The 24,031-nt window shown below is 37.7% G+C and overlaps 1 protein-coding gene across 1 annotated transcript in view; it reads left to right on the top strand.

Annotated features, from left to right (window-relative positions):
- The window catches only part of tweek (transmembrane protein KIAA1109 homolog tweek), an 806,203-nt gene that overhangs the window by 531,715 nt on the left and 250,457 nt on the right, over positions 1-24,031 (top strand). The window contains 1 exon segment of the mRNA XM_090388226.1: positions 13,474-13,597. Coding sequence (XP_090244352.1) covers positions 13,474-13,597 — 124 coding nt within the window.

Below are 24,031 nucleotides of genomic sequence, written 5' to 3'. Positions count from 1 at the left end.
TTAAATCGTAACTGGACCTGAAATTTTCTCAATGACCAACAGGCCTGACAACACAGCTGAGTGGTTATGTGCGAGAGTGCATTGGCACACACTCTTTAAGTGGACCTTGGTTCATACCCTAAATATGATTAGCAATTGTATTAATGATTTATTTTAAGTCCTATGATCTGATGGTTGTGCCCGAGCATAAACAAGAATGTAAGTTGTAAAGAGAACAACAAAACATCTGCCCAAAATGTGATATTGATTGAACTTTTTTCTTATTAAGTAATGTCTAAACATCCAATAAAACACTTATTGTTTACCATTACAAGTTAGCTAAGGTACACAGTACTTTACATTTCAGGTGCATTCTATTTTTTCTTAAAATTTATTGAATTTTCATTTCTTTTTTTATGATTAACTGAAGTGAAAATTAAATATAATTATCTTCTTATCATTTAATTACTAAGATTATAACTTTATAGAATTCCACATGACTGCCTTCTGTATAAGTTTAAGAAGTGTAGCGTTGAAAATAGTTTGTTAATCCTCAGTGGATAAGGGATAGTTAACTAGTGTAAGTCAAGAATGGTTATAAATGGGCAATGTTCTGAATGGACCAGTATTATGAGTGGGTTCCTTCAGGGCCCTCATTTTTTTCTTATTTTAATTAATCATATCGGTGGTAGTACAAGTTTCATGTCAAAATTCCTTGACCACCGCATATCCCAAGAACAATATGGCTTAGTCGCTAATGCTCCTAAAAACCAAAAAAATAACAATAAATGTCAAAATTCCTGTTGATATTAAGGTAAGCAAAATTTTTAAACAGAAAGAGCCAGGAAATGTTGATAGAAGTAGTACTTTATCAGATAATTTTTCATGCTTCTAAATGCAAGTTTTGCCTCTGCTGCAAAGTAATCCCAAGGTAAATATTCAACCAGGGATACAGCATTCTCAGTAGCGTCAAATGGGAAAAGAACATGGAAATAGTAATATATTCCATTATGAAGTACTCTCAGAAATGTATCAAGGCTGCAGGTACAGTGGGCTGTCTGTGATATATTGGTTGGTTTTACCACATGGAAACAAGACTAACTTCACCAGTAAAGAAGAGGTAATTATCCCACTTCAAGCAAGGTGATATATTTCCTCATATCATTTTGCTTACAGTGGGATAATTACAGCATTCATGATATGGTCTGATCACTGACAAAATCAGTGATCAGACCACATCACGATACTGTATATTAGTCTGGGGTGGGGGTGATTTCAGTAAAGATATTAGTTTGTTTCAAAAAAATACAAAGAATAGTAACAAGGCTAGTGTGGGAGCAATAAGATATTCTTATAGGTAGGGGCCTTCAGTTCTGGAAACAACAAAGTTTGGAAACTAGGCATGTGCATTAATTTTCAAATTAATGCATTATCCTTCTTAATAAATTTATCAGCACATTGCAGTATATCAGATGTTTCTACACAAAACAGTCTGCAGTACTGATTCTTGTCCATTACACTTCAATGTACTTTTATGCACACTTAACCAATTACATGAAACAAGGGTCTCAGGTACGAGATTATAAAGTGCCAGGACACAGAATTTTGAGCTCGCAGGAATAAGTATTTTGGAAATAAATTTTTACCATCTTTTTGATTGATAAACTTATTAAATTGTGTTTTATGAAATATAGTTTAATAATGAATAGTTTAATAATGTTAGTCATATTCGTTAGCATATTTTTAAATTTAGCTAGTGGTTTTGTAACTTACCACTTACTATTTGTATTGCTATTGTATCAGTGTTTGTGCATGAATGCCGTAGTATGTAATGAGTAGTGCAGTGGTATAGTAGGGTTTTTATTGTATTATCTTGAAAGTTCTAATACTTGTTGGCATATATCTTTTTGTTGCTTAGTTAAGGAATTTTATTTTTTTTAAGGATATAACTAATTTAATGTGATCTTAATGGTGTACTTGACAGCAATGCTTGATAAGGTATAATGAAAAACATAGTGTGATGTTTATAAGAATATAGCATGATGTATTAAATACATGAGTAGAATACCTTATGCTATCAAGTATAGCATGATGTATTAAATACATCATGCTATACTTGATAGCATAAGGTATAACATAAAACTTGATAGTGTAACATGTATCACTGCATTTAGGAATCTATTAGTTTATTATTGTCAATTAATCAATTAAATTCATTAATTTTCATTGTTAATCAATTAAATTGTATTTAAATTGAAAATCATGCCCCAGACTAGAGCAGCAAAGCAATGGGCATAAAATTAGCGCGAGTGTTGTGGCTTGGGAGAGAACCAAAGGGAGCAATTCTCCAACATATCCTGGCCTAACAAAATGTGTAACTTGTGAAATATTTGCAGACCTTTCTGGAACATGACATGATTCAGCTATGCAGGCTGGATCATGTCGAGATGCAGGGAGTGTGAAGAAATTAGGCAACTCAGTAATCTGATGGGTGAAGAATGATATAAGTGTGAAGAATGATGGGTGATATAAGAGTTTGAAGAATAGGATAGATGCCCTCGAAGGAATTAAAATGGGGGCCCATCACGCTCTCAGCTGCTGAACTCAATGCCAGAGCTCATGCTCGTGCATCAGACAATACAGCGGCAATCTCCAAGGCAGAATGTGCTGGTCCCACTGACAATAACCACAGGAGGTGGTTATTGTCAGGGAAATTGGAAATATGTTTTGCAAGAACCGATCAGTGGAATAGGACTAGAGTATGTCTGCCAGGAACAAAAGTTGATGACATAGAGCAGATATCATCTTTTAAGGACACTAAAGGTGATATTGTTGTACATAGTGGCACTAATGATATTAAGAGTTGGAGATCTGAGGAGTTACTTACCAAGTACAGGGCAATGTTGGAAAAAAGTCGCAAGTTAGGGTTGAATTTGAAAGTCTCCCCAATTTTGACCAGACACAATAAGAGGGAATACATGATGAGAGCCTTATCAGTCAATTCAGCCCTATAGAGATTGACCAAGGCTTATGGAGTAAAATTTTTCTCATTGTGGTCTGTGCTTGTTAACAGGAGAGACACTTTTTACAGGGATGGAATACACTTGAATAGAAGGGTTGCGAGAATATTTGCCAATGCTATTGAGGCAGTGGTAGGTGGGCTAGAAAACTGCTAGCTTTGAGGGGGGGTATACAGAATAATACCTGAACAAGAGCACCTTGCAGAGGTGAAAGTGATTCTTGCACTGCTGCTACTATTAGTGCATGCAGCCACCCGGAAAGCAATGTGTCTGTCACTTCAGCCCCTTGTGTATGTCATCATATAACATATAAATACATTAGCTGTTTTAGGGTAACTAAGAGTAAGAACATGTGCATGTATACTTGCTTGTACATTAATGCTAGGAACATTGTAAACAAATTTGATGAATTTGAAGTACTGATTAAGTAGTATATATGTATTTCAAACTCATCAAACAGCAGACATTTTAGGAATAGTGGAAACATGGTGTCACTCAGGCATAAGTGATGCTAAATTTGAATATGGGGAATACAATTTATACAAGAAGAACGGACAGGACAAGAGAGAGATGGAGGGGTTATGATCTTTGTTAAGAAGCATATTAAATCTAAGGCATCCAGTTGACATAGGTAACGAGTGTAATGTTGAGTCAGTTTGATGTGATATAAGCATTGGGGAAAAACAAAAATTGAGAGTAGGAGTGTGTTATAGGCCTAATGACTGTGATGAGTATACCAAACATATATAAGAGAAATAGTGTGGGCCAATAAATCAGAATGTCTTGTAATTGGGGGATTTTTACTCTGTAGACATTGGCTGGAATTTGTAGGTAGGTCACTCACACACTAGCAAGACTTCTTTGGATTTCTTGAATGACTGTTTTCTGCAGCAGCATGTTAGGGAGGCAGCAAGAGTAAGCAATACTCTTTTATCTGGTTATTATTAGTGATTATTCATGCATTAAGAATCTGCAGATAAAAGACCCACTGAGTGGCAGCGATCACAGTGTACTAATGTGGAATTTAATTAAAGATATAACTACTGTCAAGGGCAAAAGCCTTTCCCTATAAAGGGAAAGGCTTTTGAAGTACTGATTAAGTACTTCAAAATAGGGAAAGGCTTTTAGGGAAAGGCTTTTGCTTTCATAATTGATGACTACAGTGGTCTCAGATAGTTTTTAAATTCTGTGCAGTTGGACCAACTGATGATGTTACTAATAGCAAATTTTAAATGGGAAGTATTCAGGGAAGTAATCAAAGAAGCCACTAGGCTTTTCATACCAACAAAGAAATACTGCTCATGGCTTAGACCTTAATGGATGTCAGATGTGCTATTGAGAGACATGGCAGAGAAGAAAAGTGCATGGGATACATATAAATTATCAGGTGATACAGAAGCCTTTGGTAGATATGAATTAGTCTGTAATCAAGTCACAAAGGAGGATAGGGAAGCTGATTATGAGAAGTCATTGGCAAAGAATGCAAAGGAAAACAGGAAAGACCTTTATGCTTATGTTAACAATAGAAGGAAGGGGTTGAATTGGGCCACTTGATGAGTATGGGTTAACTGTTATTGTTGTTATTTGGTTTTTAGGAGCATTAGCAACTAAGGCCATATTGCTCCGGGGATATGCGGTGGTCATTCCCTGACCTTTTCGCATCCTCCATATTTGGTGGCTCATGGGCTCGAACCCCGGTCTAATCAAGGAGCATGTGCTATGCACTGCCCATCTAGCTATAGAGGCACGATGGGTTAACTGTTGATGACCATGCTCAGGTTGTGAACAATTTGAGTAGGTATTTTGTATCCACATTCACACATGAGGATTTCTTTTGACATCATATACTTGGATATCAGGAAGGCTTTTATTACTGTTGCACATAAAAGTCTGCTGTACAAACTGGAGCAATGTAGCATTAAGGGTATGTTAGTACTATGGATAAAGGGTTGGTTAAGTGGAAGAAGACGGAAAGTAGTTATCAATGGACTGATGTTGTTAGTTGAGTCTCTCAGGGTTCAGTGGTGGATATATTGTTGTTTTTAATATTTATCAGTGACTAAGGCGCATTTAGGGCTAGAGCCTCAAGCTGCGAACAAATTTAGACTATGTATATAAAGTGCTTAGCATCATAATACACAGCCATTTCTGAATAAACAGAAAATTTTTAAGGTGGCATCGTTTTAGGTTATATCTCATATTGTGAATGCCTTCACAACGAGTTGCCATGATATTGCACTACTTCGAATAAGTAACGCTTCACCTAAGGAGAAGACTAGTGTTACTTATTCTCAGATAGGTACCACCACCCAGACAGCACTGTTTCAGGGCTATTTGGCCCTTCGTCAGTGAGTGGGTAGGTACTTGGGTACCTACCCACTCACTGACGAAGGGCCAAATAGCATCACTTGGGTACCTACCCACTCACTGACGAAGGGCCAAATAGCCCTGAAACAGTGCTGTCTGGGTGGTGGTACCTATCTGAGAATAAGTAACACTAGTCTTCTCCTTAGGTGAAGCGTTACTTATTCGAAGTAGTGCAATATCATGGCAACTCGTTGTGAAGGCATTCACAATATGAGATATAACCTAAAACGATGCCACCTTAAAAATTTTCTGTTTATTCAGAAATGGCTGTGTATTATGATGCTAAGCACTTTATATACATATTTATCAGTGATATTGATGAAGGTATGTCAGACATGATGTCTAAGTTTGCAAATAACACAAAGGTCAGCAGGGTAGTTAATGACAATCATCTGTGTGAGCTACTGCAATAGTATCTAGGAAAATTGGGTTGATTGACTGAGAAATGGCAGTTGAAGTTTAACATTGACAAATGCAAGGTACTGCATATGAATAGCAGTAACCCCAGAGTAACTAACCAACTGTGTGGTACTACACCCAGGGTAGTGGAGAATGAAAAATATCTGGGGAGGGGGGTTAATAACAGGAAATTCTCTGAGCAGTGCAGACATGCTGCTAGTACAGCTCACCGAGTTTTGTCAGTGATATACAGAAACTTTGCTAGCAGAGATAATGAGGTGATTATCCCTTTATATAAGGCCATGGTTATGTTGCATCTAGAGTACTGTATACAGGTCTGGAGGATTCACTCTAGGAAGTATGTAGATCTGCTAAAACAGGTGCAGAGGAGGGCAACCAGACTGGTGAAGGAACAAAACAGTGCTCTTACCTTGAAAGGCTTCAGTTCTATAAATTGCAGTGTCTCAAGACTAGGCACCTGTGGGAAGATCTGATTGAGGTGTTTAAAGCCTTGAATGGATTGATTAAACTGAATATTAATGGTATTCTTTTGCTTGCTGAGACTAGGCACATGAGGGGGGTATAAATTTTAGTTGAGGAAGGATCGTTGCAGTATAGATGTGCGGAAGTTTGCCTTCAGCCAGCAAGTGGTTCTTCTTCTTCTTCTTTGGTCCTTAGCTGGCAGCTGGGGGAGGCGGTTGGCCACGCAACCAGTATGCTGCTGCTGTAGGTGCCGCAGGGTTTCGGACTTGCTCTGTGATGTTCTTCCATACCTTACGATCAATGGCGTCAGTCCTGGCCTGGTTAAGGTCAAGACGTCGGCTCTTCAAGTCATTTTCCACTTGCTTGGCCCACGTTTTCCTAGGCGCGGTCCGTTGGATGCTCCATTGGGTGGGTCGTTGTCTCCAAAGGAGTCTGGATGGTATTCTGTTCGTGCCCATTCTACATACGTGGCCAAACCATCTAAGCCTTCGCTTCTGGATTTGGTCGGCAATGGTTGGTTGCTGTTGGCATCTGGCGCGGATGGTTGATTGTTGGAACACGCTGCCAGCTGTTGTTGGGGGAAGTGGATAGGTTTAATAAATTCAAGGAAGAACTAGACAAATTTTTGGAGGGTACAGACAGGCGAACTGTGTAGTGTTTTTTTTTTTTTTTTTTTTTTGACTGATAAGCTTGCTTTCTTGGATCATTTTCCATTACTATTACTGCTTCATGTGAATTAGTGACAGTTGTTCAGTATGGTAATAAATAAATATTACCATACTGTGAATGCATCCTGCAGACATTTTCATTTCACTTCCCTTGTTGATCTGATGTACAGATTAACTTGTGGATTGGTCACTCACACACTAGCAAGACTTTTGTGGATTTATTGCAGGATTGTTTTCTACAGCAGCATGTTTTAGGGGCAGCCAGAGAGCATTAGCATTAGTAGATGCATATGATGCAAGAAAGCAAGCTTATTCAGCATCAGCCAAAAAAAAAACACACCACTCCCATTTCACCCCTCCATTCGTTCAAAATACCTGTCCAGCTGAGCCTTAAATTTGTTTAGGCTATCAACTTCAACAACAAGTGATGGAAGTCTGTTCCACCAACCAACTACCCGCTGGCTAAAGGCAAATTTCCGCACATCTATCCTACATCTGTCTTTCCTCAATTTGAATTTATGCCCTCTGAGGTGATTATTCTTAGCAAGAGGAAGAATCCCATCAGCATTGAGCATGCTCAAACCATTCAAGGCCTTATACACCTCTATCAGATGAGATCACCTCGCCGGTGCCTAGTCTCCAGACTGTAATTTGCAAAACTTAAGCCTTTCTTCGTAAGAACAACCCTTTGTTCCATTCACTAATCTTGTTGGCCTTCTCTGTACTCGTTCCAGCAGCTCTACATCCTTCTTGAAATGAGGCCTCCAGACCTGTATACAGTACTCAAGGTGTGGCTTGACCATTGCCTTATACAAGGGAATAATCACCTCCCTATCCCTGCTAGAGAAATTCCTGTATATCATTGACAAGACACCATGAGCTACTCTTGCAGCTCATCTGCACTGCTCAGAGAACCTCATATCTGCCTGCACAATTACCCCCAGGTCCTTTTCATTCTCTACCACTGTCAGTGTAGTACCACAGAGTTGTTACGTTGCTCTGGGGTTACTGTTTCCCATATGTAGTACTTTACATTTGTCAATGTTAAACTTCATTTGCCACCTCTCAGCCCATCTGCTCAACCTTTTCAGATCCTGTTGCAGCAGCATAGCATCAGTAGTGTCCTTAACAACCTTGTAAACCTTTGTATCATCTGCAAACTTGGACATTAAGCTTGATATACCATCATCAGTATCATTTATAAATACAGAAAACAACAATGGACCCAACACTGAACCCTGAGGAACTCCACTAATAACATTAGTCCACGTTGAGCAGTGTCCATTGATTACCACTCTGTCTTCTGCCACTCAACCATCCCTTTATCCATAGCAGCAATTTGCCTCCAATGCCACACTGCTCCAATTTGTATCCAATCAAATTGGTCAGGCAAGACCTTCCCTTAACAAAACCATGCTGTGTCTGAGCTATAACTCAATTCTTGTCTAGATGATCCTGCAGTGCTTCTTTAACCAGTGCTTCCATTAATTTCCCTGGAACAGAAGTCAAACTTAACAGGTCTATAATTACTTGTGTCAGCCTTTGATCCTTCTTTGTGAATTGGGGTTACATTTGCACATCTCCAGTCTATGGGTACCTCCCCTGAGTCCAAAGAAGCTCTCATAATTATGGCTAGGGGTTTGCTTACTTCCTTTGCTGCCTCCTTTAATATAACTGGATAGATCCCATCCATCCCAGGTGCCTTTTTTATGTTTATCCTCAACAATCTCTCCTCCACTTTCCTCTCAGTTATTACAGAATCATCTAGCTCACTGCCAATGTTTACTTCACCTACGACATCCCCTTCCTGCTCCTCATGTGTGAATGTAGATGCAAAATACTTGTTTAGATTGTTAGCCACCTGAGCAGGATCCTCAACTGTTGAACCATCAATATCCAGTGGAGCAATCTGATTCATCCCTTTCCTTCTTGAGTTTAAATAGGTAAAGAACTCTTTTCTGTTTTTCTTTGCCTCTTTTGCCAAGGATTTTTCATAATCTGCCTTTGCCTGCCTAATCTGCTTTGTGACTTGGTTACAGACCAATTTATATCTATCATAGGCTTCCATGTCACCCATTAATTTGTATCTATCCCCTGCAGTTTTCTTCTCTGCCATATGTCTCATTAGTTCATCTGACATCCATTTAGGCCTGAACCTTGAACAATATTTCTTAGTTGGTATGTTAAGCCTGGTAGCTTCCAAGATTAGTTCTTTGAATGCTTCCCATTTTGAGTTTGCTGTTGGTAACATTATTAGTTGGTCCCACCGTATAGAATTTAAATACTGTCTCAGACCATCGTAGTCACCTTTACGAAAGCAAAACCCCTTCCCTTTACCTCTGATGGTAGTTACCTCCTTGAGTAATTTCCACTTCAGCACACTGTGATCACTGCCACCTAGTGGTTCCTTTATCTGCAGATTCTTAATGCATGAAGAATCACTACTGATAATCAGATCAAGAGTATTTCTCCATCTAGTTGCCTCCCAAACATGCTGATGTAGAAAACAATCATCCAATAAATCCACAAAAGCCTTGCTAGTGTGTGAGTGACCAACCCACAAATTCCAGTCAATATCTGCGAAATTAAAATCCCCCATTATAAGACACTCTGATTTACTGGCCCACTCTATTTCCCTGTACAGTATCTTATTATACTCATCAGTCATTAGGCCTATAGCACACTTATATTCTCAATTTTGATTTCCTCATGCTTATGTCACACCAAACTGACTTGACACTGCCCTGTCCATCGATGTCAACTGGTTTCACTTCCTTGGATTTTGTGTTTCTTAACTAATAGCATAACCCCTCCTCCCCTCCTGTCCTGTCTATCCTTTCTATACACATTGTATTCCCCAAATTCCAGTTCTGCATTCCTTAAATCTGTGTGACACCACGTCTCTGATATCCCAACAATATCTGCCTTTGATGTTTTGAGCAATACCTCAAATTCATTAAATTTATTTACCAAACTCCTAGCATTGGTAAATAAGAACAGGTGCATGCAAGTATACATGCACCTGTTCTTATTCTTAGCTGCTCTAACACAACCCATGTGTTTACTTGTTCTGCGATGACTCCCAGCAGTCTCTGAAATATCCTGCATCTTGTTTTCCAGGCTGCTGCTCATTTCAATAGGAGCAGTGCAAGAATCACTTTTACCTCTGTCAGTGGCTACTGTTAATCTATTAGTCCTTGTATCCCCCCAAACTAACAGTTTTCCGACCCACCTAACACTGCCTCGACAGCATCAGCAAATATTCTTGCACCCTTTCTATTTAAGTGTATCCCATCCCTGTAGAAGCAGTCTCTCCTGTTAACAAGTACAGACCAGGCTGAAAAAAATTCTACCCCTTGAGCCTTGCACAAACTTTCCAGGGCCAAATTGATCGACAAGGCTCTCATCATATACTCCCTCCTATCTGGGCAGAATTGCAGACACTTAAATTCAACCCTACTTCACGACTTTTTTTCAACAGTGAGCTGTACTTGTTAAGTAATTCCGCCGGTCTCCTACTCTTAATATCATTAGTGCCAACGTGTACAACTATATCACCTTTTGTGCCCTTAAAGAGTGTAATACTCTTGATCTGGTTATCAGCAGTGATTATTCGTGCATTAGGAATTTGCGGCCCTTTTGGCCCTTAAAGAGTGTAACACTCTTGATCTGGTTATCAGCAGTGATTATTCGTGCATTAAGAATTTGCAGATAAAGGAACCACAAAGTGGCAGTGATCACAGTGTACTGATGTGGTATTTACTAAAAGATATAATTACTATCAGGGATAAAGGGAAGAGTTTTTGCTTCTGTAAAGGTGACTACAGTGGTCTCAGACAGTTTTTAAATTCTATACAGTGGGACCAGCTGTGATGTAACCAACAGCAACTTCTAAGTGAGAAGCATTCAAGGAACTAATTGTGGAAGCTACTAGGCTTTTCATACCGATTAAGAAATGTTGTTCAAAGTTTAAGCTAAATGGATGTCAGATGAACTGAGACTCGTGACAGAGAAGAAAAATGCATGGGATGCATATAAATTATCAGTTGACACAGGAAGCCTATAGCAGATATAAGCTAGTCTGTAATCAAGTCACAAAGGAGGTTAGGCAAAAGAAGACAGATTATGAGAAATCTTTGGCAAAGGATGCTAAGAAAAACAGCAATAATTTTACTTATATAAACTCTAGAAGGAAGGGGATGAATCAGATTGGTCCACTTGATATCGATGGTTCAAACGTTGATGATTCTGCTTATCTGAATCAGTATTTTGCATCTACATTCACACATGAAGAGTTATTAAGAGAGAAGCAAACTGCAACAGGGTGCTTAATAATTTTGTAATAACTGAGAGCAAAGTGGATTAGAAATTGTTGAATTTGAACATAAGAAATGGCCCTGGTGTGGATGGGAGATATCCAGTTATATTAAAGGAGGCAGCAAAGGAAGTGAGCAAACCCTTAGCAATAATTATGAGAGAATCCGTGGACTCAGGGAAGCCCCCACGGAATGGAGATGTCCAAATGTATCCCCAATTCATAACGGTGGGTCTAAGGGTGACACGAGTAATTACAGACTAGTTAGTTTAACTTCCATTTTGGGGGAAAATAATGGGATCACCAGTTAAAGATGTATTGCAGGATCAGCTAGACAAGATCGCAGTAATAATTGAGACACAACATGGGTTTGTTAAGGGAAAGTTTTGTGTGACAAATTTGATTGGATACTGTGATGTAGTTGCAAAGGACCTGGATGCAAAAAATTATTTTGTTATCATATACTTGGATTTCAGGAAACCTTTTTATACTGTTGCCCATGGAAGATTACTGTACAAATTGTAGCAGAATGGTATTAATTGTAAGTTGCTACAATGGATAAAAGGATGGTTGAGTGGAAGAAGACAGAGTGTGGTAATCCGTGGATGCTGTTCTTCGTGGACTAATGTTATTAGTGGAGTCCCACAGGGTTCGGTGTTGGGTCCACTCTTGTTTTGTATATTTATCAGTGATATTGATGAAGTAATATCAGGCTGAGTGTCGAAGTTTACAGATGATACAAAGGTTGGCAGGGTTTTTAATGACAGTGATGGGCGTTTGCTACTGCAACAGGATCTAGAAAATTTGGGCCCATGGGTTGAAAAGTGGCAACTGAAGTTTAACAAATGACAAATGCAAATTACTGCTTATTGGTAGAAGTAACCCGAGAGAATTGTACCAACTGTGTGGTACTACACTCAGGGCAGTGGACAATGAAAATGACCTGGGAGTAATTGTGCAGTCAGGTATGAAGTTTTCTGAGCAATGCAGACAGGCTGCCAGAGCAGGTCATGGGATATTGTCAATATATGCAGGAATTTTGCTAGTAGGGAAAAGGAGGTGATTATCATTTTGTATAAGGCAATGGTCAGGCCATGCCTTGAATACTGCATTCAGGTCTGGAGACCTCATTTTACGAAGGATGTAGTTTCTCTGTACATTGCTTGAGCATGTACAGAGAAAGCATCATGATTGGTGAGGGGAGCAAAGGGGTTCTCTTGTCAAGAAAGGCTTAAGTTCTGCAAATTGCACGAGCTGGAGACTAGTCATCTGCAAGGTGATCGGAGTGAGGTGTGTAAGGACTTAAATGGGTTGAGCATGCTGAATTCTGGTGGGATTCTTCTGCTTGCTCAGATTACAAACCTGAGGGGGTATAAATTCAAACTGAGGAAAGACAATTGTAGAATAGATATGCTGAAATTCTCATTTAGCCAGCGGGTGGGTAATTGCTGGAACAAACTTCCATCTGACCTTGTGGAAGTTGATAGCTTAAATAAATTCAAGGAGGAACTGGATAAACTTTTAGTGGAAATGGATGTGTAAAAAGTGGGTTTTTTTTTTTTTGCTGATGCTACATAAGCTCATACACTTGCTTTCTTGCATCACATGCCTCCATTACTTCTTCAACTACTGCTACAGGTTCAGGCAGTAGACTCAGTTTTATGTGCATGAGCAAATAGCTTTTGTTATGAATACATCAATCTGTATTGTGGAAGCACATTTCCATGAGTCAACTCAGTTATGCACCTTAAAAAAAAAAAAAAAAAAAAAAACATTGCCCCAGGTGGAGCAATATTTTTGATTTATCACTGTTTATTTAAAATCTATATCATCAGATATTGAATCCTTCCAACATTAAAGATTAAATAACAGTTCAATGTTCTGTAATAGTGGAATCTGAAAGAATCTGTGCCGTTTCGAAAAGTGGCTGTCAGCACTAGTTATGCCTGCTTTATATCTAGGAAAGTAAAAGTACCTGTTAAGACATTCACAAAGAAAGGTATCTGGTAATAAAATCTTATATTTCTGATTTTATATGAGTACTCAAGTAAAATAAGTATTTTACTTAAACACTTGATAATTTAGTGATAATTTAAACTTTTCATGCAGATCGATTTTAAGTATTCAACTCTATTTTTGAAGAAAATTATGATCATCTTGGTAATTAATGTATGATTTTGAAATATTAACTGTTATGATATAAAATTAAAATTATTGTTTTTCTACCTTTTGTTATTTAAAGGCTGCTAGGTGCTAGCCAAAGTACAATTGAGCAAGAAGTACGGAGGCTTCATGAACTAGAAGCTGCAGTATTTAATGACTTCAGGAGAGATGTAATTAAAAGATTAAGAAGACAGAGTGTAAAGGTAACTAATGGAAATTTTTTTGAAAAATTTCTCTAACCATTTGAGGAATTCAAATCTGAAATAAAGATGGCAGTGGGTAGGATTAAGATTCTCGTTAGACTCTTCATAAGAATCAGGCAAAAACCACATCCTGTATTTTTTTTTAAAAGATAAAGTGCCAAAAATCTCTAAATTTTCTTAAATTTTATATATGCGGTGTGGCAGTTGTGTCCGAGACTGGTGCAGTAAAAAGAATACAAAGTTAAGGAGCTGAAAATGGTTTTATTCTTATTCAAAGTAATCATCACCTGATTGAATGCACTTATTACACCACTCTGAAAGCTTCTGAAAAGAAACAGTGAAGGTATCCAAAGAGATGATGTTTAGTTTGGGGGTTACGTTTTTCTTGATGTCCTCAACATCCTGAAATCTCTTTCTTTTGAAGGTAGTATTCACTTTGGGGAAGAGAAAGAAGTCTGCTGGTGCTAAATCAGAAGCATAGGTTGGATGGCAGATCTGTATTATGCCATGTTTCATGAAAATGTGTTCACAACAAGTGCAGAATGAACAGGTTCTTTTTGCACATTGTTTTTCAACAAGAACCAATTGTGGTTTCATCTGGGAAATGCACTTCAACACCCTTTGAAATACTTGTACATTGACACTCTCTTCCCTTCAGGTGCAAATTTCTTGTTAATCACACCCAGTTTGTCAAAAAACATGATCAGAATCATCTTGATCCTAGTGTTCTGTAAACAAAACATTTTGGGTCTTGGTGATGAAGTCTGCTGCATTCTGTGATGCTTCATCTCTGGGTTGTACTGAAACACCCAATGCTCATCTCCAGTGATAATACAGTCAAGGAAATTTGGATTGTCTTGGCAAGTCTGGATGAAGTCTTCACATGATGACATTCTTTGTTGCTTCTGCACATCTGTGAGGCTGTGCAGCACAAATTTTGCACAGCCTTCCTTTTCTCTAAATCTTCATGTTGAATTTGATAATTGGTCTCCTTATTCTTATCCAACTCTTCAGCTATTATCATCCTGAGGGTCAATAATGATCTCTTGCCATAATTTCCTGAACCTTTGTAACTCTTTCCTCATTTCGAGAGGTTGACAGATGCCCACTTCTTCATTCATCACAAACATCCTCACATCCACCTTTGAACCATTTATACCAATCAAACATACTGGTTCAACTTAACATTTCATCACCAACATTTTGTGCATTTCTGTTGCAGATTTTCTCAGCTTAAAGCAAAATTCGGTATTTGTTTGTTGCACCATTGTAAAATCATGACATGGAATGTTAACACTACGACAAAACTGGTTGTTACTTCCAAACTGTCAGCCTACTGGAGAATCTGTTCCACTATTTGTTGGAGTTATTTCGAAGTACAACATACCATTTCCACTTATTTTCAAACTCATCGAACCTGACCACAACAGCGCCAATTCTGGAACTTTATTGTCAGACCTCATATGTAGATAGGTTTATCACTTTTAGAGCTGACTAGAAAGGCCAGTAGATCAGCTCATATATATTGAAATAAATTTCAAAGAACCTAGTAATTATTTTTTAGAGCATTGACTTTCCTTTTATCATATGTTTCCCTTCATGGTATGTTTGATAAAGGGCATAGCAACATAGGTATAGACTATAAAGAAACTGCATACTATAACTATATTGTGTTAACTCCCTCCACTGGACATTGAAATTACATTTCAGACATTTGAATTTTTTTTTTTCTTGAATAAATTTTTTGTAATCACTTTTAATTAGTTATTTTTATTATGCATCTTTCTAAATAAATGTTCTATGAAATTTTTTGAAAATTTGTTGAGTGCAACCAGAGATATGTTTAAAAAAAATAAAGAAATAACCTGAGATATATATATTTAAAAAAAAAATGTTGGATTTCATTTGCCTGAAGCAAATAAAATTTGGAATGATGTACCAATGTTTCTCAAAGAGTCATATATAAAATTTCATGAAAATCCATTCTCTGCAAGTCAAGGTATTACATATGGATTCATGTTTACTGATTTACCCTATACGAATGTACCCTATTATTAGATAATAACAATAACACAAACTAATGCATCATTAATTATTACTAAGCTAGCAACTGCCCTCCTGGTCATCATCTGAATAGATGAAATTGTGTTAAGGTTTAGAACATGCTTCTCTTTTATGTTGGTGTGGTGGAATCTGGTTGGTTGAACGTGATTGTCATATTCAGCTGTCCATACATACAAATCTTTTGGTACTGGCTTTTTACTCTCTTCTGTTTCCAACCTTCTGTGGCCTCCATTGTGTGTATACTTACTTTGTCCTGTTTTTGCAGGTGGGATTGTGGGATGATAATTGTTTCCTTTTCTATTTCATGAACATGTGCTGAGAAAAAAAGATTCACTCAAATATTTTTAAATACCATTGTAATCAAATTTTCAATGTAACAGATTTTTTTTTTTTTTCAATATTCAGAGGGACATCTGTAAAAAAAAATTCCAACTTTTATATAATGAATTCAGTATAATGCTTGATTCAAAAGTTATTAGATTGCCATTTGTGAATTGCAATGAAATTTGTCCATTACTTATACAATTCTTGCACTGTGTGTTCAGTGCAAGCATTGTTCAATAAACTTTGCATTTGTTTGAAATGCTGATGTTTACTTAACAGGACATACTGTATAGTACTGTATTCACTCGTGTTTCAAACAAGTGAATAAGAAAATCATGTTGGGTTTCTTTAAATGCTGTTCTGTACTGTAAATTTTAATGGATTAATTTTTAGTTTGAATGCTTATTTAGGGCAAGAGTTTTAAACTCTGCTACCATAAATACTCTGCTATATGAATAGGAGAAATAAGAAATGCTGACATTTTTCATTGGAATAGAAAAATAAAATTTTAAAACCTCTGAATTCTGAAAAGAAGATAGGTGAAGTTCCATGAGAGTTTGAAATTGCTTCTTAAACATTGCCTATGATCTTAAAAGATCCTGACAAAAATTAAAATCAAAATAAAGGTTCTACAATAGAACCACAGTGAATAAAAATTAGTGGTCCACTGTATGGAATGCATTCGAGCAAGAAATATCCCTGTCAGTAGTCCAATCATCCAAGCCAAAGCGCTGAATCTAGCAAAATTGCTTGGACATGTAGTTGCAGTGCCAAATGATGAGAACTTGTGGAACTTGGTAGTTGGTGTTATAGGTGTTTCAGACAATATAAATTTGGAATATCACATAATAACAGACATAGTGGACATAGTGTGTATTTGTCAGCAGTACCAGTGGTACCCCACAAAACCGTCACTGTGAGAAAGAAAAAACTGCCAAGAACAGATGAGCATGTGAGTAGCGTAGGTATTGTGAGAACAGTGTTGTTCATCTCGCCTTTTAATTACTGGAAAGCCCTGCCACCAAGAAGGGGCATTCCAGGGACTGTCCATGGCACAAGGAGCCAAGCCAGGTTAGTAGAGGGATGCCTGCTGGCGTGAACCCCTCCTGCCTAGGAAGGAAGGAGAGGACCCAGGAAAAGAAGATGGGGAAGGGGGTAGAAAGCATTGATAAAAAGTGGGACCACAAAGAGGGGACCCTCAGACAAGTAGGAAGTCAGAGGTCACTAGTGGCCTCTGATTTCCTAGGACAGCAACAGTATGTGATAGAGGTAATAGAAACAGGAGTGAGTGAGTGCCAGAAGATGACAGAGGAAGGCACTGCTGCCCCAAAGGGAAGAGTGTAGGCACAATGAAGAGCCTGCATGGAGAAATCACATAGGTGTCAGTAAGATATTCAACCCCAAAAGGTTAGCATGAAGTTGGGGTTCAGTGCCTGAGAGAACTGAACAGGGTTCAGGCAAATGTGGTCTACTCTGGAGCTGGTGTGATTGCAGGAGTGGGAGCAGCAGCCAGAAGATTTCTTCTATGCTTGAAGAGAGTGGTGCAAAATTGTGTGAAGGCTTTGAATGCTTCCTTGTTGCAGTTAGAACCACCAGAGCAGGTCTGCCATAATTTGGTAAATTTTGACCACAATCTCTTCATATCCAAAAAATGATTGTCCTCTGCAAGGGTGAATATACTCAGGAAGTTTGTTTGATTGTTTGAATGTTGAACCTCACTGCATGGAGGAGGCCACAGAAAGCAATATAGAGATCTAGAGGAAGGTTGCTAGAGATCACCTGGAGAGCTGGAGTGGATGTGGTTCTGCAAGTCATACGTAATAAGAAGAGCTACTGGATTTGGTATATAATAACAATGATTTACTCATTATTTCTGAATTAATAGATGCAGAAATTGTTGAAAATGTGAGGGAGAGTTAATAGTATGCACCATGTAGTGCAAGGAAGCCACAGGCTGCACTGGCAAAAAAAAAAAAAAAAAAAAAAAAAGCTTCCCTCCTCACACAGGTCTCTTAGCTTTGGCTTTGCTCTCTTAACCATTGCTTTCTCATATGCAGCCTTGGCCTCCCTGACCTTATTTCTGGTACTATTACAGATCAGCTTGTACCTGCTGTAGGCATCAGTGCTTTTCATTGCTCTGTGACTGTCCCATGTCAAGTAGGCTGCTCTATTTGACCAGCCTACTTCACAGTCATCCATTTCGGCATTCTCCTTCTACAATATTTTCTTAAAGGTATGTATGTGTTCGTGGCTTCTGTGATTTGTGCTTTAAAAGTATTTCATAATTCAACTGTATCAGCCATCCCTTGGCAATGCATCCAATTCACAGGTGTCATATAGTGCCTTAAACTGTCAAAGACCTTCAAGTTTTTCCCCATGGCGAGTTTCCCTCCAACGTATTCCAATTAATCTCCCTCACATTTTCAACAATTTCTGCATCTATTAATTCAGAAATAATGAGTAAATCATAAGTAAATAATAATGAGTAAATTATTATGTACCAAAGTAACCTATAATAAGACATTCACATTTGCTTGTCCATTCCATCTGCATGTAAAGGCTCTCGTCATATCTTTCTTAACCTTCTGGTCTGTAGATTACCCCCACTCTCATTGTTCCTTTGCTTCTGGCTAGGTCACACCACACAGATTCCATGCTGGCAGAGGTAACTTCAGACTCAGAAAAAGCTGTTTTCGTGCTCAGGCATGCTTTTGATAAGAAGCATGACCCCTCCACCCCTTCTGTGTTCCCTACCCTTCCTAAATACATTATACATACCATGGTGGAACTCGTCATCACCAATTTCCAGGTGGCACCCCATTTCTCTTAGCTCTATTATATCAGCATTAGTTGCCCTAAACAGGAGTTCAAATTCAGCGATTTTATTGGCAACCCTCCTGACATTACTGTAGACACAATTGAGACTGCATATTCTTATATAGTATTGAATGGGTCATTGCATTTGCACCATGTTTTGTTTGTAGTGAACTGTCCAAGTCGATAATTGGCATCGTTTTAATTGTATCTCATATTGTGAATCTACCTTCACAAGTGGCTGAGGTATTCCACTGCTTTGAATAAGTAACGTTTCACCAGTGGAGAAGACTAATGTTACTTATTCTCAGCGAATACCACCACCCAGACGGCACTGTTTCGAAGCTTGTTGGCTTACTCATCGGAGGGTGGGTGGGTACCCTGTTGTTGCAATATTGACAACCCAGTTATGAAATATAAGTCCGCAATATGAGAGATGCCTGATGGTGTGTAATAGTATAAATTAAGGCCATTATTTTGCATGAAGCAATGGGACTACGCTTAAGATTCACTATTGAATGGGTTGGTGTCTTGGCATCATTTTAATTGAATAATTAAAATGATGCCTGAAAACTCATATTGTGAATCTACCTTCACAACGAATGGCTAAGGTATTGCACTGCTTTAAATAAGTAACACTTCACCAGTGGAGAAGACTAATGTTACTTATTCTCGGTGGATACTACTACCCAGACGGTGCCATTTTGTAGTTTGTTGACTTACTCATCAGTGAGTGGGCAGGTACCCTGTTGTCCCATTGCTTTATGCAAAATAATGGCCTTGGTTTATTTATACTATTATGTACCTCTCTCATATTCTCTCTCATATTGTGGACTTTTACTTCATAACTGGGTTGTCGCTATCGCAGCAGTAACAGGGTACCTGCTACCCACTGATGAGTAAGCCAACAAACTCCAAAATGGTGTCATCTGGGTAGTGGTATTTGCAAAGAATAAGTAACATTTAGTCTTCTTCACTGGTAAAGTATTACTTATTTGAAGCAGTCACTGGTTGTGAAGATAGATTTACAATATGAGATACAATTAAAATGATGCCAGTTATCGACTTGGACATTTCACTACGAACAAAACATGGTGCGAAGCACTGACCCATTCAGTAGTGAATCTTAAGTGTTGTCCCATTGCTTAATACAAAATAATGGCTTTAGTTTATATCATTCTTCTATAGTTTACTACCCTGGCACACTCCTTGAAGTTAGGTTTGTATCCCAAGCTTTATCTTCCCCCTCATTTGAAACATTGCTACCCTCAGAGCATCTTATCAACATTAGCTGTTGTTGCAACAAACAAGAATTCATGTGGTTGGCGCAAGCTCATGAATTTTTATTTTGTTTTTTTCCCTGTTTGATGCTGTTCCACTGGTATTTTTATTGCTACATGAAAAGTACCCATAATCAGGCAGTTCTTGAGAAGTTAGTCAAAATTGCACAGACTGTATAAAGCTAACAATACTGCATTAAAACTACATTTAATCTATGAATTTTTTTTTACATACAAATTGTATGGAAAATTTGTATTGGGGAGACAAATATTTCTAAAATGCCCAAATATAAAATTTCATGAAAATCCATTGACTTGGAGTCCCTCTGTTACACTGACAGACATGGTGAAAACAATAGGCACACATTTTTTTTTTTTTATGAAACCCCCAAACACAAGAGGTATTAGAACCAATATTACTTAGTACCATGCTTGGGTTGGAGGTTGAGAAGAGGTTGATTATATATATTATACTCTTACATGCATGTATACAGTGTTTTTTTTGTAAAAAAGTAGATGCTGGTACCCATTCTTTGCTATCAGGAAAAATTTTAAATTAAAAAAAATATGAAAAGTAAACTAAAAAATTATTTCCTGTTATTGTTACTTCAGTAGTAATTTTTTTGGAATAAGAAAGACAAATTAAGTATATAAACACACAGGTTATTAAGCATAAATTTGTATACAAGTACAGTATATAAAAAAAAATAAGTAAAATGTGAGTGTAATAAGTTAAAAATAAGTAAAGTAAGTAATAAGTAAAAATAATTTAATAATGAAGTTTCAAAAGCTCCCAACATTTCATGTTTGGAAGGTTTAATACCTTCATTGTCCCCTCATTTTCCTTCTGTCATCATCTGTATTGTCACTAGTCCTTTTAAATAATTCTTAAATTTGTATTTTTCTTTTGTTTTTTTCTTTCTTTTTTTTTTTTTTTGAACTGTCCGAAATGTCAGTCATTTGGATATTCAGCTACTGTGACCATGTAACCAGAGATAGGGAAAATTTATGGAAAAATCTGGATAACACACTTCTGCAGAACAACAGATAATTATTTGTCAGGGTAAAATAAAATCACTATATCACTCTCCTAATTTTCGAACAGGGCACTTACAGTAGAAGGTTGACCACAGCCCATTGTCTACATCGGGAACACCACTTAATCTGCTAACTGTTGACCAGTGTGACTTTTCAATATGTGGGACAGGTGATCGGATAGGTTTTACGAGTACGACTGAGTTGTAGAAGGGTAATCCCTTTTCTCTCTCTTAATTCATGCAGCAGCACTAATTTCCTAAATTGCCAGAAGTGCAAACAGTTTGTACCGAGTTAAGTTTCTCTTAATAATCTGTTTATTATATGAAAGTTTTCTTTGCTCAACAGAAACTATTTTAAATGTAATTTCCAATGGGAATTCAAAAAAATTCGCTATAAAGAAGTTCATTAAACAGAGGTCCAGAGTAATTTAAAATTCTAAAAATAGTTATAAAGTTTTATATAGAAAATATCTTAACAATATAGAGTGAAAAATGCAAATTTAGTTAAATAACTTTAAGCTTGAGTAGTAGACTCAAGCGTTTAGGGCATAAGCCTCAAGCTATGAAGGAGTCTAGACTATGTATAAATATAGTGCAAATGCATCAGGAATACATAGCTATATCTGAATAAATCAGATTATTAATAAAATGGCATCGTTTTAAGTTATATCTCATATTGTGAATACCTTCACAACGAGTTGCCATGATATTGCACTACTTCGAATAAGTAACGCTTCACCTAAGGAGAAGACTAATGTTACTTATTCTCAGATGGATACCACCACCCAGACGGCACCGTTTCAGGGCTATTTGGCCCTTCTTCGGTGGGTGGGTAGGTACCCGAGTGATGCAATGATGGCAAAACAGTTATGAAGTATAACTCCACAATATGAGAGATGCCTGATGGTGTATCATATATTTAGACTCAAGCGTTTAGGGCATAAGCCTCAAGCTATGAAGGAGTCTAGACTATGTATAAATATAGTGCAAATGCATCAGGAATACATAGCTATATCTGAATAAATCAGATTATTAATAAAACGGCATCGTTTTAAGTTATATCTCATATTGTGAATACCTTCACAACGAGTTGCCATGATATTGCACTACTTCGAATAAGTAACGCTTCACCTAAGGAGAAGACTAATGTTACTTATTCTCAGATGGATACCACCACCCAGACGGCACCGTTTCAGGGCTATTTGGCCCTTCTTCGGTGGGTGGGTAGGTACCCGAGTGATGCAATGATGGCAAAACAGTTATGAAGTATAACTCCACAATATGAGAGATGCCTGATGGTGTATCATATATTTAGACTCAAGCGTTTAGGGCATAAGCCTCAAGCTATGAAGGAGTCTAGACTATGTATAAATATAGTGCAAATGCATCAGGACTTCTCCTTAGGTGAAGCGTTACTTATTCGAAGTAGTGCAATATCATGGCAACTCGTTGTGAAGGTATTCACAATATGAGATATAACTTAAAACGATGCCGTTTTATTAATAATCTGATTTATTCAGATATAGCTATGTATTCCTGATGCATTTGCACTATATTTATACATAGTCTAGACTCCTTCATAGCTTGAGGCTTATGCCCTAAACGCTTGAGTCTAAATATATGATACACCATCAGGCATCTCTCATATTGTGGAGTTATACTTCATAACTGTTTTGCCATCATTGCATCACTCGGGTACCTACCCACCCACCGAAGAAGGGCCAAATAGCCCTGAAACGGTGCCGTCTGGGTGGTGGTATCCATCTGAGAATAAGTAACATTAGTCTTCTCCTTAGGTGAAGCGTTACTTATTCGAAGTAGTGCAATATCATGGCAACTCGTTGTGAAGGTATTCACAATATGAGATATAACTTAAAACGATGCCGTTTTATTAATAATCTGATTTATTCAGATATAGCTATGTATTCCTGATGCATTTGCACTATATTTATACATAGTCTAGACTCCTTCATAGCTTGAGGCTTATGCCCTAAACGCTTGAGTCTAAATATATGATACACCATCAGGCATCTCTCATATTGTGGAGTTATACTTCATAACTGTTTTGCCATCATTGCATCACTCGGGTACCTACCCACCCACCGAAGAAGGGCCAAATAGCCCTGAAACGGTGCCGTCTGGGTGGTGGTATCCATCTGAGAATAAGTAACATTAGTCTTCTCCTTAGGTGAAGCGTTACTTATTCGAAGTAGTGCAATATCATGGCAACTCGTTGTGAAGGTATTCACAATATGAGATATAACTTAAAACGATGCCGTTTTATTAATAATCTGATTTATTCAGATATAGCTATGTATTCCTGATGCATTTGCACTATATTTATACATAGTCTAGACTCCTTCATAGCTTGAGGCTTATGCCCTAAACGCTTGAGTCTAAATATATGATACACCATCAGGCATCTCTCATATTGTGGAGTTATACTTCATAACTGTTTTGCCATCATTGCATCACTCGGGTACCTACCCACTCACCGAAGAAGGGCCAAATAGCCCTGAAACGGTGCCGTCTGGGTGGTGGTATCCATCTGAGAATAAGTAACATTAGTCTTCTCCTTAGGTGAAGCGTTACTTATTCGAAGTAGTGCAATATCATGGCAACACGTTGTGAAGGTATTCACAATATGAGATATAACTTAAAACGATGCCGTTTTATTAATAATCTGATTTATTCAGATATAGCTATGTATTCCTGATGCATTTGCACTATATTTATACATAGTCTTGAGTAGTAGGTAAACATGTGAAAAAAATTTACTGAATATTACAAATTTCGAAATGTACTGCATCCGAATGTCACACATCACTGTTAATAAAGGTGCCGGTATGCTGTAACATTGCGTACCATCCCAAAAAAAAAACAAAAAAACATTGCACATATATATATATATATAC

This window comes from Mastigoproctus giganteus, chromosome 2 (assembly GCF_048544385.1).
Source record: "Mastigoproctus giganteus isolate SK-2022 chromosome 2, ASM4854438v1, whole genome shotgun sequence".
Lineage (NCBI taxonomy): Eukaryota > Metazoa > Arthropoda > Arachnida > Uropygi > Thelyphonidae > Mastigoproctus > Mastigoproctus giganteus.
The sequence above is the reverse complement of the archived record's forward strand: the minus strand, read 5'-3'. Positions and strand labels throughout refer to the sequence as shown.